Source organism: Oratosquilla oratoria, chromosome 6 (assembly GCF_046742065.1).
Source record: "Oratosquilla oratoria isolate Oo_2021 chromosome 6, ASM4674206v1, whole genome shotgun sequence".
NCBI classification, from domain to species: Eukaryota; Metazoa; Arthropoda; class Malacostraca; order Stomatopoda; family Squillidae; genus Oratosquilla; species Oratosquilla oratoria.
Window position 1 is genome coordinate 64,896,116 of NC_134782.1, and position 12,500 is coordinate 64,908,615.

The 12,500-nt window shown below is 42.7% G+C and overlaps 1 protein-coding gene across 2 annotated transcripts in view; it reads left to right on the plus strand.

The window, feature by feature from the left end:
* The first annotated feature begins 5,979 nt into the window (after window positions 1–5,979).
* The window catches only part of LOC143026199 (apolipoprotein D-like), a 10,538-nt gene continuing 4,017 nt past the window's right edge, over window positions 5,980–12,500 (plus strand). Inside the window, exons 1-2 of one of the 2 annotated variants that reach the window (XM_076186218.1) lie at window positions 5,980–6,075; window positions 11,118–11,577. In XM_076186218.1, coding sequence (XP_076042333.1) covers window positions 11,449–11,577 — 129 coding nt within the window. In that variant the 5' untranslated portion in view covers window positions 5,980–6,075; window positions 11,118–11,448. The remainder of the gene's footprint in view (window positions 6,076–11,117; window positions 11,578–12,500) is intronic. The other variant, XM_076186219.1, reaches the window with a different exon arrangement.

Here is a 12,500-nt window from a genome sequence, read left to right on the forward strand (position 1 = left end):
TTTTTGTAATTGCATACGTTACAATTGTATACAGTTACAGATATAAGTTAAAGTGTAGTGCTCTATTAATTTAGAATCAAAACAGTATTTTGTTACTACACTCCAAAGGTAGGAGTAATAGTATAAGGTAAGCAGAGTAAGCTTCGTGTATTTAGTTTATTTAGAGACCTTTTGGTTTCTTTTGTTGATTTATATTTTTTCTTTGCCATTTGTATTGCTGAAAGAGGAGCGAAATTGCTTGTGAAGGTTGTGTGAACCTGGAGGATCGACTCAGAATGTGTGAGGAGGAAATTCGTCTTCTCAAGAGTGCGCTCTGTGAAAAGAGTGAATCCTCCCCACAACCCAAAAAGCGTTCCACTTCTTCCCCTTCCGTCACTGCCGTGAGCGAGTGGCGCTCCGTGGGGTCCCGTTTGTCGAGCCCGCGTTCGGCAAGCGGGTGCCCTGCGGAGCAACTGCTGGCTCTAGCCAATCGTTTTGTTCTGGTGGAGGATGAAGTGGCTGAAAATCAGGAGTTCTTGGTAGTGGGGGACTCCATGGTGCGAGCCTATGACGACATCCTACAGCGGAAGACCAAACGATGTTGCATGCTTGTATGTCAATCGGGTCGTGGGATCGCCGATTGTACTCAGACCATCAGGGAGCAAAGACGGACGAACACGGTTACGATTGTTCATACGGGAAGTGACGATGTAGGTAGGGTGAGATCGGAGGAACTTGTTCGGAATTACAAGGTCCTCTTTCAGGAGATGAAGGAATGTGGGAGCCGTCACGTAGTCTGTGGGATCCTCCCGAGGATCTACGCAGGCTCGTGTTAGAACAGTAGAGCCATAGGGATCAATGAGAGGATATCACGGTTGTGCACGCAACTGGGATGCCACTTTCTTGATCCTTGGTATCTCTTTTCCAGGCGTCATGACCTTTATGCTTCTGATGGGATCCATTTTACCCGCAGAGGCAAAGATGTTCTTACAAACCTCATTGTGGGAGTTTGTAATGAACTAGTTCCTTTTGTGGGGTGGAAACCCAAAGGGAAGGGGAAATAGAGTGTACTGGAGAAAACAGAGTAGAGTATAGCATTAATGTAGAACAATATGCCAGTTTAGGACAAAATATAATTTTAGGATATAATGTCGGTAGAGGACGAAATGTTACATTAGGATGTAATGTCAAAGGACAAAATGTCACAATGGGATGTAATGATAGTGGAGGACAAAATGTTACGATGGGATGTAAGGACAGTGGAGGACAAATCATCACAATGTGATGTAATTATAGTGGAGGACAAAATATCACGATGGGATGTAATGATAGTGGAGGACAAAATATTACGGTAGGGTATGTCAGTGGAGGACAAAATATAATTTTAGGAAGGGATGCCGGATAGAATGTCAATGAAGGACAAAATATCACGATGGGATATAATGACAGTAGAGGACAAAAGATCACGATGGGATGTAATGATAGTGGAGGACAAAATATCACGGTAGGATATAATGTCACAGGGGGACAAAATATCATTTTAGGAAGGGATGCCGGACAGAATGTCAATGAACGAGGGGAGTCCGATGTAAAACGCGGTGACGTAGTGGGGCAAAGTGCAGAAAGGAGATCGGATGACCGTGAGTGACCAGATGTCCGTGATGGGGGAAATGTTAACATTGACGGGAGAAATATTAAATGTCAATGAAGTCCCAAATATCAATATAGAGCAAGGTGTCAATAAAAAATAAAATTATAATGTAAGGCATGATATTGAAACTCAAAACGTGTCAAAAAGAAATAATCTCGAGTCTCTTAAAACCATGTACTTTAATGCTCGTAGTATTAAGAACAAATTCCAAGAAATACAGGCGTATGCCAAAAGCGAAAATCACGATATGATAGGAATAACCGAGACATGGTTAAATGGTAGAATTTAAAGCTGAATTTAACATTTCGGGATTTAAATATTTTCATCAGGATAGAAACCGCAAGAAAGGTGAGGGTGTTCTATTGTACGTTAAAAATAATGTCCATGCTTGTGTTCTAGAGAAAGTGAAACAGGATGCATATGATAGTTTGTGGGTAGAATTAACCCAAACAAATGGACAAAAAATGAATGTAGGTGTAATATATAGGCCAAAGATATTATCATTAGCAGACGACAAACTGTTATTTCAAGAACTGTCTAGTTTCTGCAGCCGGTATTTATTGATGATGGGTGATTTCAATTTCCCTGATATTGATTGAATGACACTTGAACATGGCCATATAGGTAGTCGCTTGATTGATTTTTTTTTGTGACAATTACTTAGTTCAGTATATAAAAGAGCCCACAAGACATAGAAACTTACTCGATCTATTAATCACTAGCCGCGAAAGCATGATAACCGATGTAGAAGTCGGTGAAACTGTTGCAAATAGCGATCATAATTTAGTTAGATTCAAACTCCTAAAACATTTTAGAATAGATACTTGTGTTTCTAAAATACCCGATTTCAGTAAAGCTCAGTTCATAGGACTACGTCAAGAGCGTCAGCTTACAGACTGGGAGGCAAAATTAAGCGAAAGACCTGTAGATCAAATGTGGAAAATATTTCAAAATACGCCCACTAAGATGATTCATACTTACATTCCTTTTGAGGACAGACGTCCCCCAAATCAGGCTCACCCAAAATGGCTTGGCAAAGAAACTGAAAAAAAGTATTGCTAAAAAGAGACAGGCTTACAAGAAGTATAAGTGCTCGTGTGCATCTAATGAATATCAAAGTTATGCATTAATAAAGAGAAATTTGTTGTTGGAGCAATGATCAACTAAGGAAGATGAGTTTTCAGTTGTCCACATTTGATCTTTTTCATCATTGGAAAGAAAGGTGCGTCGATGGAGACAGAAAGCATAAAATGTTATTTGTCCTGGTACGCAATTGTCTGGGACACAATTGTCCGGGACCCAGTTGTCCAGGATGCAACTGTTCGTCCACCTCCCTCTCCCTCTTCCTATTCTCTCTCCTCCATTTCTTACTACTACTGCCTCTCTCTCTTTTTTTTTTTTTTTTTTACATGTTCTTATTTCTATCTCCTTTTTCCTCCTCCACTGGTTTGTTCGCTTTATTTCCCTCCTCCTCCTCTTCCTCTTTCGGTTCTCTCTTCTATTTCTCTTTTTCTTTTCTTTCCTTCCCCTACTCCTCACTGTCGGCCTCTCCCTCTCCCTCCTACTCCCGCTACAGACCCTTGCCGATGTGGCTGAAGGAAATATAACACCATCCTTAGCCCCGCCCCCCCTCCATAGGTTCCTGACCTGTGAGGGGATTGCATACTCTGATAACCTGCATTCAGCTCCGCCTCTTCACAGTCATTCTGCTCCTCGTCCCACTCTTCCTCCTTGCCCTTCTCCATCCTCCTGCTAGAATACTTTTCTAGATGCTATCTAGTCGGTCGCTGCATCCGCACTTGAACCCCATCCCTTGCCTACCTTCTGTAGGCAAGGGATGGGGTTCCGTCTTGTCATTTCCACTCTCTCCTACTCCATTTGCAAAGACGCACAAAAAGCACCCCGGTGGCTGCTTATAGAACGAATAACAAAGAAGACAGAGCCTCGATCTACTTCAGGGGTAGAATCCAACACCCTTGATGATTAAAAAAAAGTATACAATTCATTCCTCTAGGTGGAGAATTCTCTAACTTAAAGATGTTGCGAATAAAGTTCTGTCCACAATACGTAGATCATGGGCTGATTTTAATCTACTACATACAAATCAACACGTGACATAATGACTAGGTGGCTCAGGTCAGTGTATTTCATCAAAGGATGAAGTATGGGTCAACGTGTTTGTGTAATTCGACAACAGTCCAACACTCTTTTTCAGTGAGGGAATATCCTCGTTGGGCTGGCGTCAACTTCTCACCGCGATAGTCAGTGGCATAACGTGCTCCGTCTACCTCTTACAATAGCACAACTCCCAGGGCGACATGACTGTCATGCTGGAATAGGGAAGTGGCCTTGCATCCACCCTAGGACGTAGATGACTGCCTATTTATTTTTCCGGTAGAGACGGACAAAGGTGATATATTATCAAAATTGAATAAGGTAGTTAGGAATATTCGTTTCATTGTTGAGGTCGAGTCTCACGGCCGCCTACCTTTTCTAGACTCAGAAATAATCAGAAACAATGAAAAAAGCTTTTTTCAGAGTCTACAGAAAGCCCACAAATAAAGACGATATAATACAATACTACAGCGCACATGACGAGAGAACAAAAACAGTAGTGGTAATAGAATTCTTCATCAGAGCACTGAGATTTTGCAGTCAGGAGTTCCTCGAGGGATAAATCTCACTCATTAAACCCATTTTTAGGAAATTATGCTATCCAGAGGCCTTTTTTGTCTACCTCTCTCAAGAAAACACAAATCATCAGACGACGTAAGAACCCGGTCAAACGGGACTCACAATACTTAATTGTTCCGGGATCTAGTCTCACTCACTCACTGGGCCGTTTGGTCTTGAAATTATTAATGACACAGGTAAGAAAATAAGACCAAATCTCACACATAGCGATATCAGTTTTAAGAAACCTAGGCTTAAGAAAGGTAGATTTCTGATAACTGATATACAACCAAGACAACCAATATAGAGGCCTTGGGATGGGGAGACCCCTCAGTGTTGTTTTAGCATTCCTCTATATGGAGGTTTTAGAGAGAGATCATTTTGTAAGAATAATGGGTCGAAACACCTCCTGGTTTCGATATGTGGATGATGTCTTAGTCGTTGCCCCCAAGAACACCAATTTGGACAACAAATTGAGGAGGTTAAATAGTGTCGAACGAAACATCCAGTTCACTGTGGAACACGAGGCAGATAACAAATTGGCCTTCCTCGACACCGTCATCTAGAGGAAAGATAACAAGACCGCATTCTCGGTTCATAGAAAAAGTACCAATAAAGACGACATCATTCACTACTAATTATGTTTATGAATATGAGTCATTACTTCGTCATTCACTGTATGAATTCTTGCTTTGCAAGATCTCTATACTCATCTCCAAAACGTTTTTGAGTTTTCCTTGTTTTTCTTATGAAAGTGACACCTCAACTTCTTCATCAGCTTGAAATGTGTATTTACGTAACCCAGGTAGTATCTAAAATTAAAAAGGAATAAAAGAGTCAAAAGTATTTAATTTTTTATTTCTATAAAATACACTAATAGAGTAACATTACTGAAACATATATGAACAATAATCATTGTTAGAGTAACTAGGAGAGTAACATTATTGAAACAAATATGAACAGTAATTATTGTCTGAAAGTTTCTCTTCTGTCGTTATTTTGCATATACATGTATATATATATATATATAGATATATATATATATATATATATATATATATATATATATATGCCGATTCAAATGGAAAAATGTAAAAACGGTGATCGAACATTTTCGTCTATTAAGAAGATGGCTTAATAAACGAAATTTTTCCCAGTAGTTTCGGCTGATTTAGTTTATCACGTGTTATGTGATTGATTTGCATGTATATATATACAGAGATAGGTAATAGATAGATAGAGAGAGTAAAGATAGGGAAAGAGAAAATAGGGGCAAAGAAGAGGGAATAGGGAGAGAGAAAAGGGAGGGGGAGGTAGAGGAGAAGGGATAGGGAAAAGGGAGGACGCCGGCAAGCGAGATGGGGAGGAAGGGGAGGAAGAAGAAGGGAAGGAGGATCAAGAGAATCAATGAGACGAAGAGATAAAGGAAAAGAAAAGGAAACGAGAAAATGCAGTGAAAAAAAGTAAAAAGAGATAGGAGGAGGAGGAGGAGGAGGAAGGGTAGGAGGGAGTAGGAGTGGAGTACGAGGAGAAAGAAGAGTAAGAAGAGGAGGAGGGACTGGGAATGGGTGAGGATGAAAAGGAGCGCGATGGAGGTGGAGGGGGAGTAGGAGGAGCAGGAAGTTATTTGCTTAAAAACAGGGTTGAGGGCATACTTCCTACCATTCCTTCTCGCTGTAGAAAAGGACGTGGACGAATCTCTTTCCTTCCTAACACACTCTGGTGATGTCGCAGTAAGAAGGCTACGCTTTTCTCCTTGCAAAGGCTTTCAGGTGAGTCAAACACCGTTCGTTTTTTCATTGGCTTGGTGTCGTCATCGTGTATAGTGTGTGGCCTGAAGATGTTTTAAGTTATTTTGTGTCCTAGTGCTTTCTGTATCTTCAGTCCCGTATTTCATCAGATTTATCAGTCGATCATGGAAGAGCATACACTCGGGAGTGAGGCGCTCCACGTACTCGGAGTAGCCAATCCCCACAGTATCTCCTAGCAAGTCCCCGTGCAACCATCCTCGTCATTCCAAACAGCTCTCAGGAGGATCGGTGGATTTGCCATAGCTATGAGTTCTGTGGGCGTCCCTTTCGTTTCTTCTACCGAGGCCTGTCTTGTGGAGATAAATCTGTGAATGACATCAAGATCATGGTCTCTGGTTTGATAATTAGTCATTCTACGACACTCCATGATTCTCCGAAGGCATTTGTTTCCATAGACATTGACACGCCTCTTCATGTCAATGCCCAATGTCTATGTTTCACAACCATACACAAAGACAAGGAACACAAGTGACGTGAGGATTCAGATCTTAATTATCTTTCATGAATTTCGATAACGATACGTACTCTGGTTGAGTGTGTCCAAAACACTATGGATAATGTCACTTCTCTGAAAGACTTCCTGACATGACTCACCAGTGTTATGTACTACACTACTGAGGTATGTGAATCTTTCCGAGACCTCGTTGTCCTCGCCACATGCATGGACCAACTTAATTGTCACCCGGAAAACCATGAAACGCATGGAGACCTGGAATCCAGATGGTCTTTACTCTCTGTGCAGTGACTTGAAGGCTACAACCAGGACCTCCAAAGACTGTAATAATTGCAGTATAATCGGCAAAGACAAGGTCAGTGACCTTGGTATTGCCGATAGATGTTTCTCCATGACATTGATCGATGACCCTGCTCAATGCCAAGTCCATGCAGGTGTTGAAAAGTAATGGGGCAGGGACGCACCCTTGCCTCATTCCCGAGTTAAGAGGAAAGAACTCGGCGCACTTCCTTCACATTTAACAACATTCTCTATCCCAGAGTATAAACCAAACACCAAACCAGTAATCCTCACAGAAATCCCACGGATTACAGCAAAAACCTGAAAAATAAAATCATTTGCCAGAAACCACTTCTCGGATCAACGAAAGTTTATACCAAACTCTGGAGCGCAATACTTCTCACATTGTTAATGTTTATAAGCAACGACTTGCAATAAAGTGGTCTATCGATCAGTATTAAACAGGTCTAGCTCAAACTAATTTTAGGAAGACAACAGACAATTTCTATGACAAAAAATGACGGTGGTAGGAGAGGAAAATGGAGGAGAAATAAGAAAAGATGAGGTTCAGGTAAGGCACCTGGGTTAGATGGGTGCAATGCGGAGTGTCTGAAGAAGGGAGGTACAGTATAAGTGTAAATGGCTAGTGAGGTTGTTTAATGTGTTTCTAAGGGAGGGTAAAATACAAGGGAAAAGGAGACAAATATGAGTGTAGTAGTTTGAGAGGGATCAGTTTTTTGAGCGTAGTTAGGAAGGTTTATGGGAGGTTTTTAATTGAGAGGATTAGGAGAGGGACAGAGGGAGTAATTGGTGAGGAACAGTGTGAGTTTAGGAAAGGTAGGGGTTGCGTGGATCAGATTTTTGCGGTAAGATAGATAGGTAGGTAAGTAATGTTATGAATCGCTACTGTCTAGTAGGTCTGAGGATTCCTCCTCTTGTGTGGGGAACGCCCTTCTTACGTTCTTATTTTCGTACACTGAGAGGTTTCCTTCTTGCTTGATCCTGTCTATGTAGGCAGAGCAATCTCCGGCTGAGCGAATATGCTTAATGTGGTAGACGACGTCGACAACTCTTTTAATCACCCTATAAGGGTCCTTGTACAGAGGCTGGAGTTTCTTCGCCACCCCTTACCTGGGTCTGGTGGTGACGTATACTCTGTCACCAAGGGCGAGCTGTTTCATTATTGCCTTTGATCTCCTTGTGTGTCTGTCTACTGTCACTGCCTCGAGGGACTTTAGAAATCTATCAAAACAAGAGTTGGCCAATGCCATTGTCTCGGCTACCAAATTATCATTATTGTACCAAGGGGTGCTTGGCTTTGTGAGTTGTCATAGGTAGAAAGGGGTCACGGTGAAAGAGAAGAGAATGCGGGAGTCTCGTAAGCCGAGTTGTATTCCAATACCGTCAGAGGGAGCATTTGATCCCAACCTGTCTGGTTGTCCTGGACAAGGGACCGTAGGATTTTAATGATGGTCCCATTTACCCTCTCAACTATTCCGTTGCTCGACGGGTGATACGGCGTTATAGTGTGGTGTTTGATGTTCGCCATTTCCAACACCGCCTTGAACATTTCGTTCATGAACTCCCCTCCCCCGTCTGAGATCACCTGCTTAGGAGCGCCATGTATGGATAGAATATGGGTGGTTAAAGCCTGAGCTACTGTGCGCGCATCTTTGGAACCGATGGGCACAGCGACTAAGAAATGGGTTAGGACATCGACCACTGTGAGTATGTACTTCGCACCGTCTAAAGTGGTGGTTAATGGACCTATGAGATCAACTTGCATCCTCTCGAACGGACTTTTCACGTCAGGAAGTTGTCTGAGAGGAGCTGGGAGATCACATGAGGGTTTGCATGTGATAAAACTTTGCAATTCTTTACAAATGCCTTTACACCCTCTGACATCTTAGGCCAAAAGGCGAACTTTTGTAGCAGGTCAAGAGTGACTTGGACCACTATGATCTGCCATAGGAAGACAACGGGCAATACGTAATGCTGCTGTCATGGGTCCCTCAGGGCATACCATGCGGAGTTCCTCCAACTGGTATGCCTTTCTGCGTGAGTGCTATAAAAGTCCGTCCGGTAGGAGCCAAAACTCCTTGAACGGTACTCTTAAGCGTGGAATCTTTAGCTATAATGTCGTGGCCCCCTTGAGATACTCTTTAATTTGACCTTAATTAGGGTGTTCATCCTGTTCCTTCCGGATCATTAGCTGGTTCCCTATGACATGATCCTCCTCATTGTTCGAGTTTCCCTGGCTACCCGTGGTTATGGCTGTCATTATAAACTCGTACGTAGGGTGGTCCGCCCCCCGTATCCTAGAGAGCGCGTCACCGATGATGATCAATCGCCTCGGGATATAATTGACTTTAAGTTCGAAATAGGCGGTTCGCTATTTGCCACCGGAGGATCCGAGTGTTCGTGCCTTTAGCAGCGAAGAGCCAGACCAAAGTCTAACCGGATATCTCATAATTAGAGGTCGATTTATGGGAAGACCGTAGACCACCGCTAACGCATCTCTCTCAACGATAGTAAACCGTCCCTCGTGCTCACTAAGAGTGCGACTGAAATAGGAGAGCGGACGTCTCCTACCGTCTCCTTCCTCTTGCTGAAGCGTGCCTCCTATTGCCGAAGCACTGGAGTCAGTGGTAAGCAAAAAGGGTTTCCCAAAATTGGGGTAGGGGAGGACTACTGTGCTTGACAAATGGGTTTTAAGGGACTCAAACGCGTGCACCTGAGCAGGTGTCCACGGGCAAAAGCTCGCGATCTTTGTGTTTCCTAGCTACGTCACCCTTCGTCGTCATATCTACTAGAAGTCATAAAATCTCGGCAAAGTTTAGGATAAATTTCCTGTAATATCCCGCTAATCCCCAGAAGGAAAGCAGCTCTTTCTGACACACTGGCTGTGGGAAATCCTTGATGGTTCGTACCTTCTCTGGTTGAAGCTCGATCCCATCCTGGGATAAGACATGCCCCAGGTAAGCGAATTCTTTCCGAAAGAAGTGACACTTCTCCAGCCTCAAAGAGAGGCTTGCCTCTTATAATCTCTGAAGTATTTCCTTAAGGTTCTTGGGGTGGTCGTCCAAAGTGGTTTCCAGAACAATGATATCGTCCATGTACACCATCGCACTAACCCCTAACAGCCCGGTCAGTAATTGATTCATCATCCTCTGAAAACATGATGGGGCGTCTTTTCGCTCGGAGGGAAGAGATGTAAACTCATAGTGACCCTTGGGCATCGAGAACGCAGTTTTCTCGCAGCTGCTCTCCACCAGCTGGATCTGGAAATACTTCTGCTTAAGGCCTAATAATGAAAAGATGACACTGGCGCCGAGACTCCGTAACATCAAGTCAATATGGGGGAGAGGGAACCTATCACACACACACACACACACACACACACACACACACACACACACACACACACACACACACACACACACACACACACACACACACACACACACACACACACACACACACACACACTTCCTGACCGCTATCTTCAGAACCTGAGGTAGTTTGCGGTCACCCTAGTTAAACATCCTCGGCATCGGAACCTGCTACCTCTACAGGTACCACAACCACGGCTACAGGTGTCTCATGTGTAGTTTGTGTTTGTGTTGGTTGAGCGGACGAATGTTGGAAGCTAAGTGTAGTTACTCAGAGGTTCTGAAGTCGCTTCATTGCAAACCTGTGATCAATTAGACTGCGGCATTCTGAACCTTCTGATGGTCGTATTTGTTTGTGGGACATGTCATCTTGCTCAACCCAAAGAACTGGCATAGAAGCGGCCTGACCAAATCTAAGTATAATTGATGCTTGGTGGAAAATGTTGTGGTTTTTAATCTCTAACCATTCCCAGCACAACATTAGCCATTGCTCCATATCTGTTTTTATGGCGAGGATGCTCAGGCTCTAATATGTATTATATCTAAACAGTGGGAGAAGTCACTTGTTGCCAGGCTGGACTCGATGAAATCGAGTGAAGTCACCTGGCTGCTGCTACTACAGCTGTTGTAACTGTTGACGTTATTGCTTCTTGGACTATGATCCTCTTTGATGAAGGGAATATTTGGAAATATATTTCTGTGCCCATGGTTGATTGTTTTGTCAATATATATACGGGTTCTAAAGTGAGAGTAATTAATTAGATTTAGGATGCTCTTCACCATAAGAATTTTATTGTAATAATATTCAATTTAGCTCGGAGGGGCTATTCCACACTCTTCCATTAAAAAAAAGACTAACCCATTTTTATTTCTTCCAGTAGGAAAGGATTCCATCAGTCAGGGGTACCACCAGGGACCTTGGTTACTCACACAACGTACGGCAGAGTGACACAAAAACCCATACGCTTTTAAGGCCCTGCAGTTCCTTTTAGAACTTCTGGTGTGTGAACGGACAGGAGGTGGGGCTCAGGATTAAATCCACGAATACGTCCGGAGAGTGCTAATAAGGCCACTAAAGCTCTCTGGGTCCTACTAAGGTCCATCAAATCTTACAAGGATAAGCAAATCGCAGAAGAAGTCCTATAAACAACAAAGTCCTCTTCAAGACTCCCGCGTGCTACAAAGGACCTGGAGAACCCATCCATCATTATGGTGTGGCGACACGTCTTGGTGTGCATGGTTTTACTGGTTCTCTCGGGCCTTTCCACCGAGGCACAGAAGCTTCGATGGGGGTTATGTCCCTTACGGCCTCCTGAAGAGGATTTTTCTGTTACTTGTGTAAGTTCACTTGTTTGTTTGGATTTAGTGACTAGTACGACTTTACAAAATAAACTACAACAAAATTCGAATAAATACTTGCACGACATATATTACAAGACACTGGCTTTGCCATGGAAGGTTTTTAATTTTTGTTTTCTAACCCGATATAAGTGTTCATCTCTATGGTAAATCTCTGTCCTTTCAAGCACAATTGGAATAATTATCTAGTGATAAAAAATTAATGAAAACAAAATGTGAGTAACTGTATGATGAACATCACAAAACCTTAATTTTAGCAGGCTTTTTTCATTTCTTATTAACAACTTTATTTGTCCATTTATAGGCTAGATATTTGCCCTTTTATGTACTGTTGAAGAAATTCTCTATTGAGAAGCTTACGATATCATACCGTTTACTTTCATATTTCCCTTCTAGAAAATTAGTTTCATGAACATTCTTAAGGCAGTAAGAAATTTTGTACAGACATGCATGAGATGACGAAAAGAGGGAAACATGGACCCCTGGGAGCACCTTATTAATTGAATAACACACTCGTCAACCGATTTCGACTTATGTCGTTTGTAAGAGTTGGTGAGTTATCACTTGTTAATGGTTCGATTGGTCCTTAAGTCCGCCAGTCGTCTCCTTCCAGACTGGTTCTTTTATGTGATTGGGTATTCGGCCACTGGTTGATTGGGGTGCCTGTTGGATGGATAGTTGGTCTATAAGCGTTCGTTTCCTCTTTTGCATTGTGTTGTGGTATGTCCCTAATGACAATTTCCGTCGACTGTGATACTCACGCTACATCTCCGTATCTCTCATACATGTTGACTGTCGCCAAAATAAATGCCACTTCCGAGAGTTTCCTTGTCTGTCCATGTCTCGGGTCAGTGGAGCAGTCCATGTCCAGTCTAATAGATTTCATGTGAGATCCACGTTGA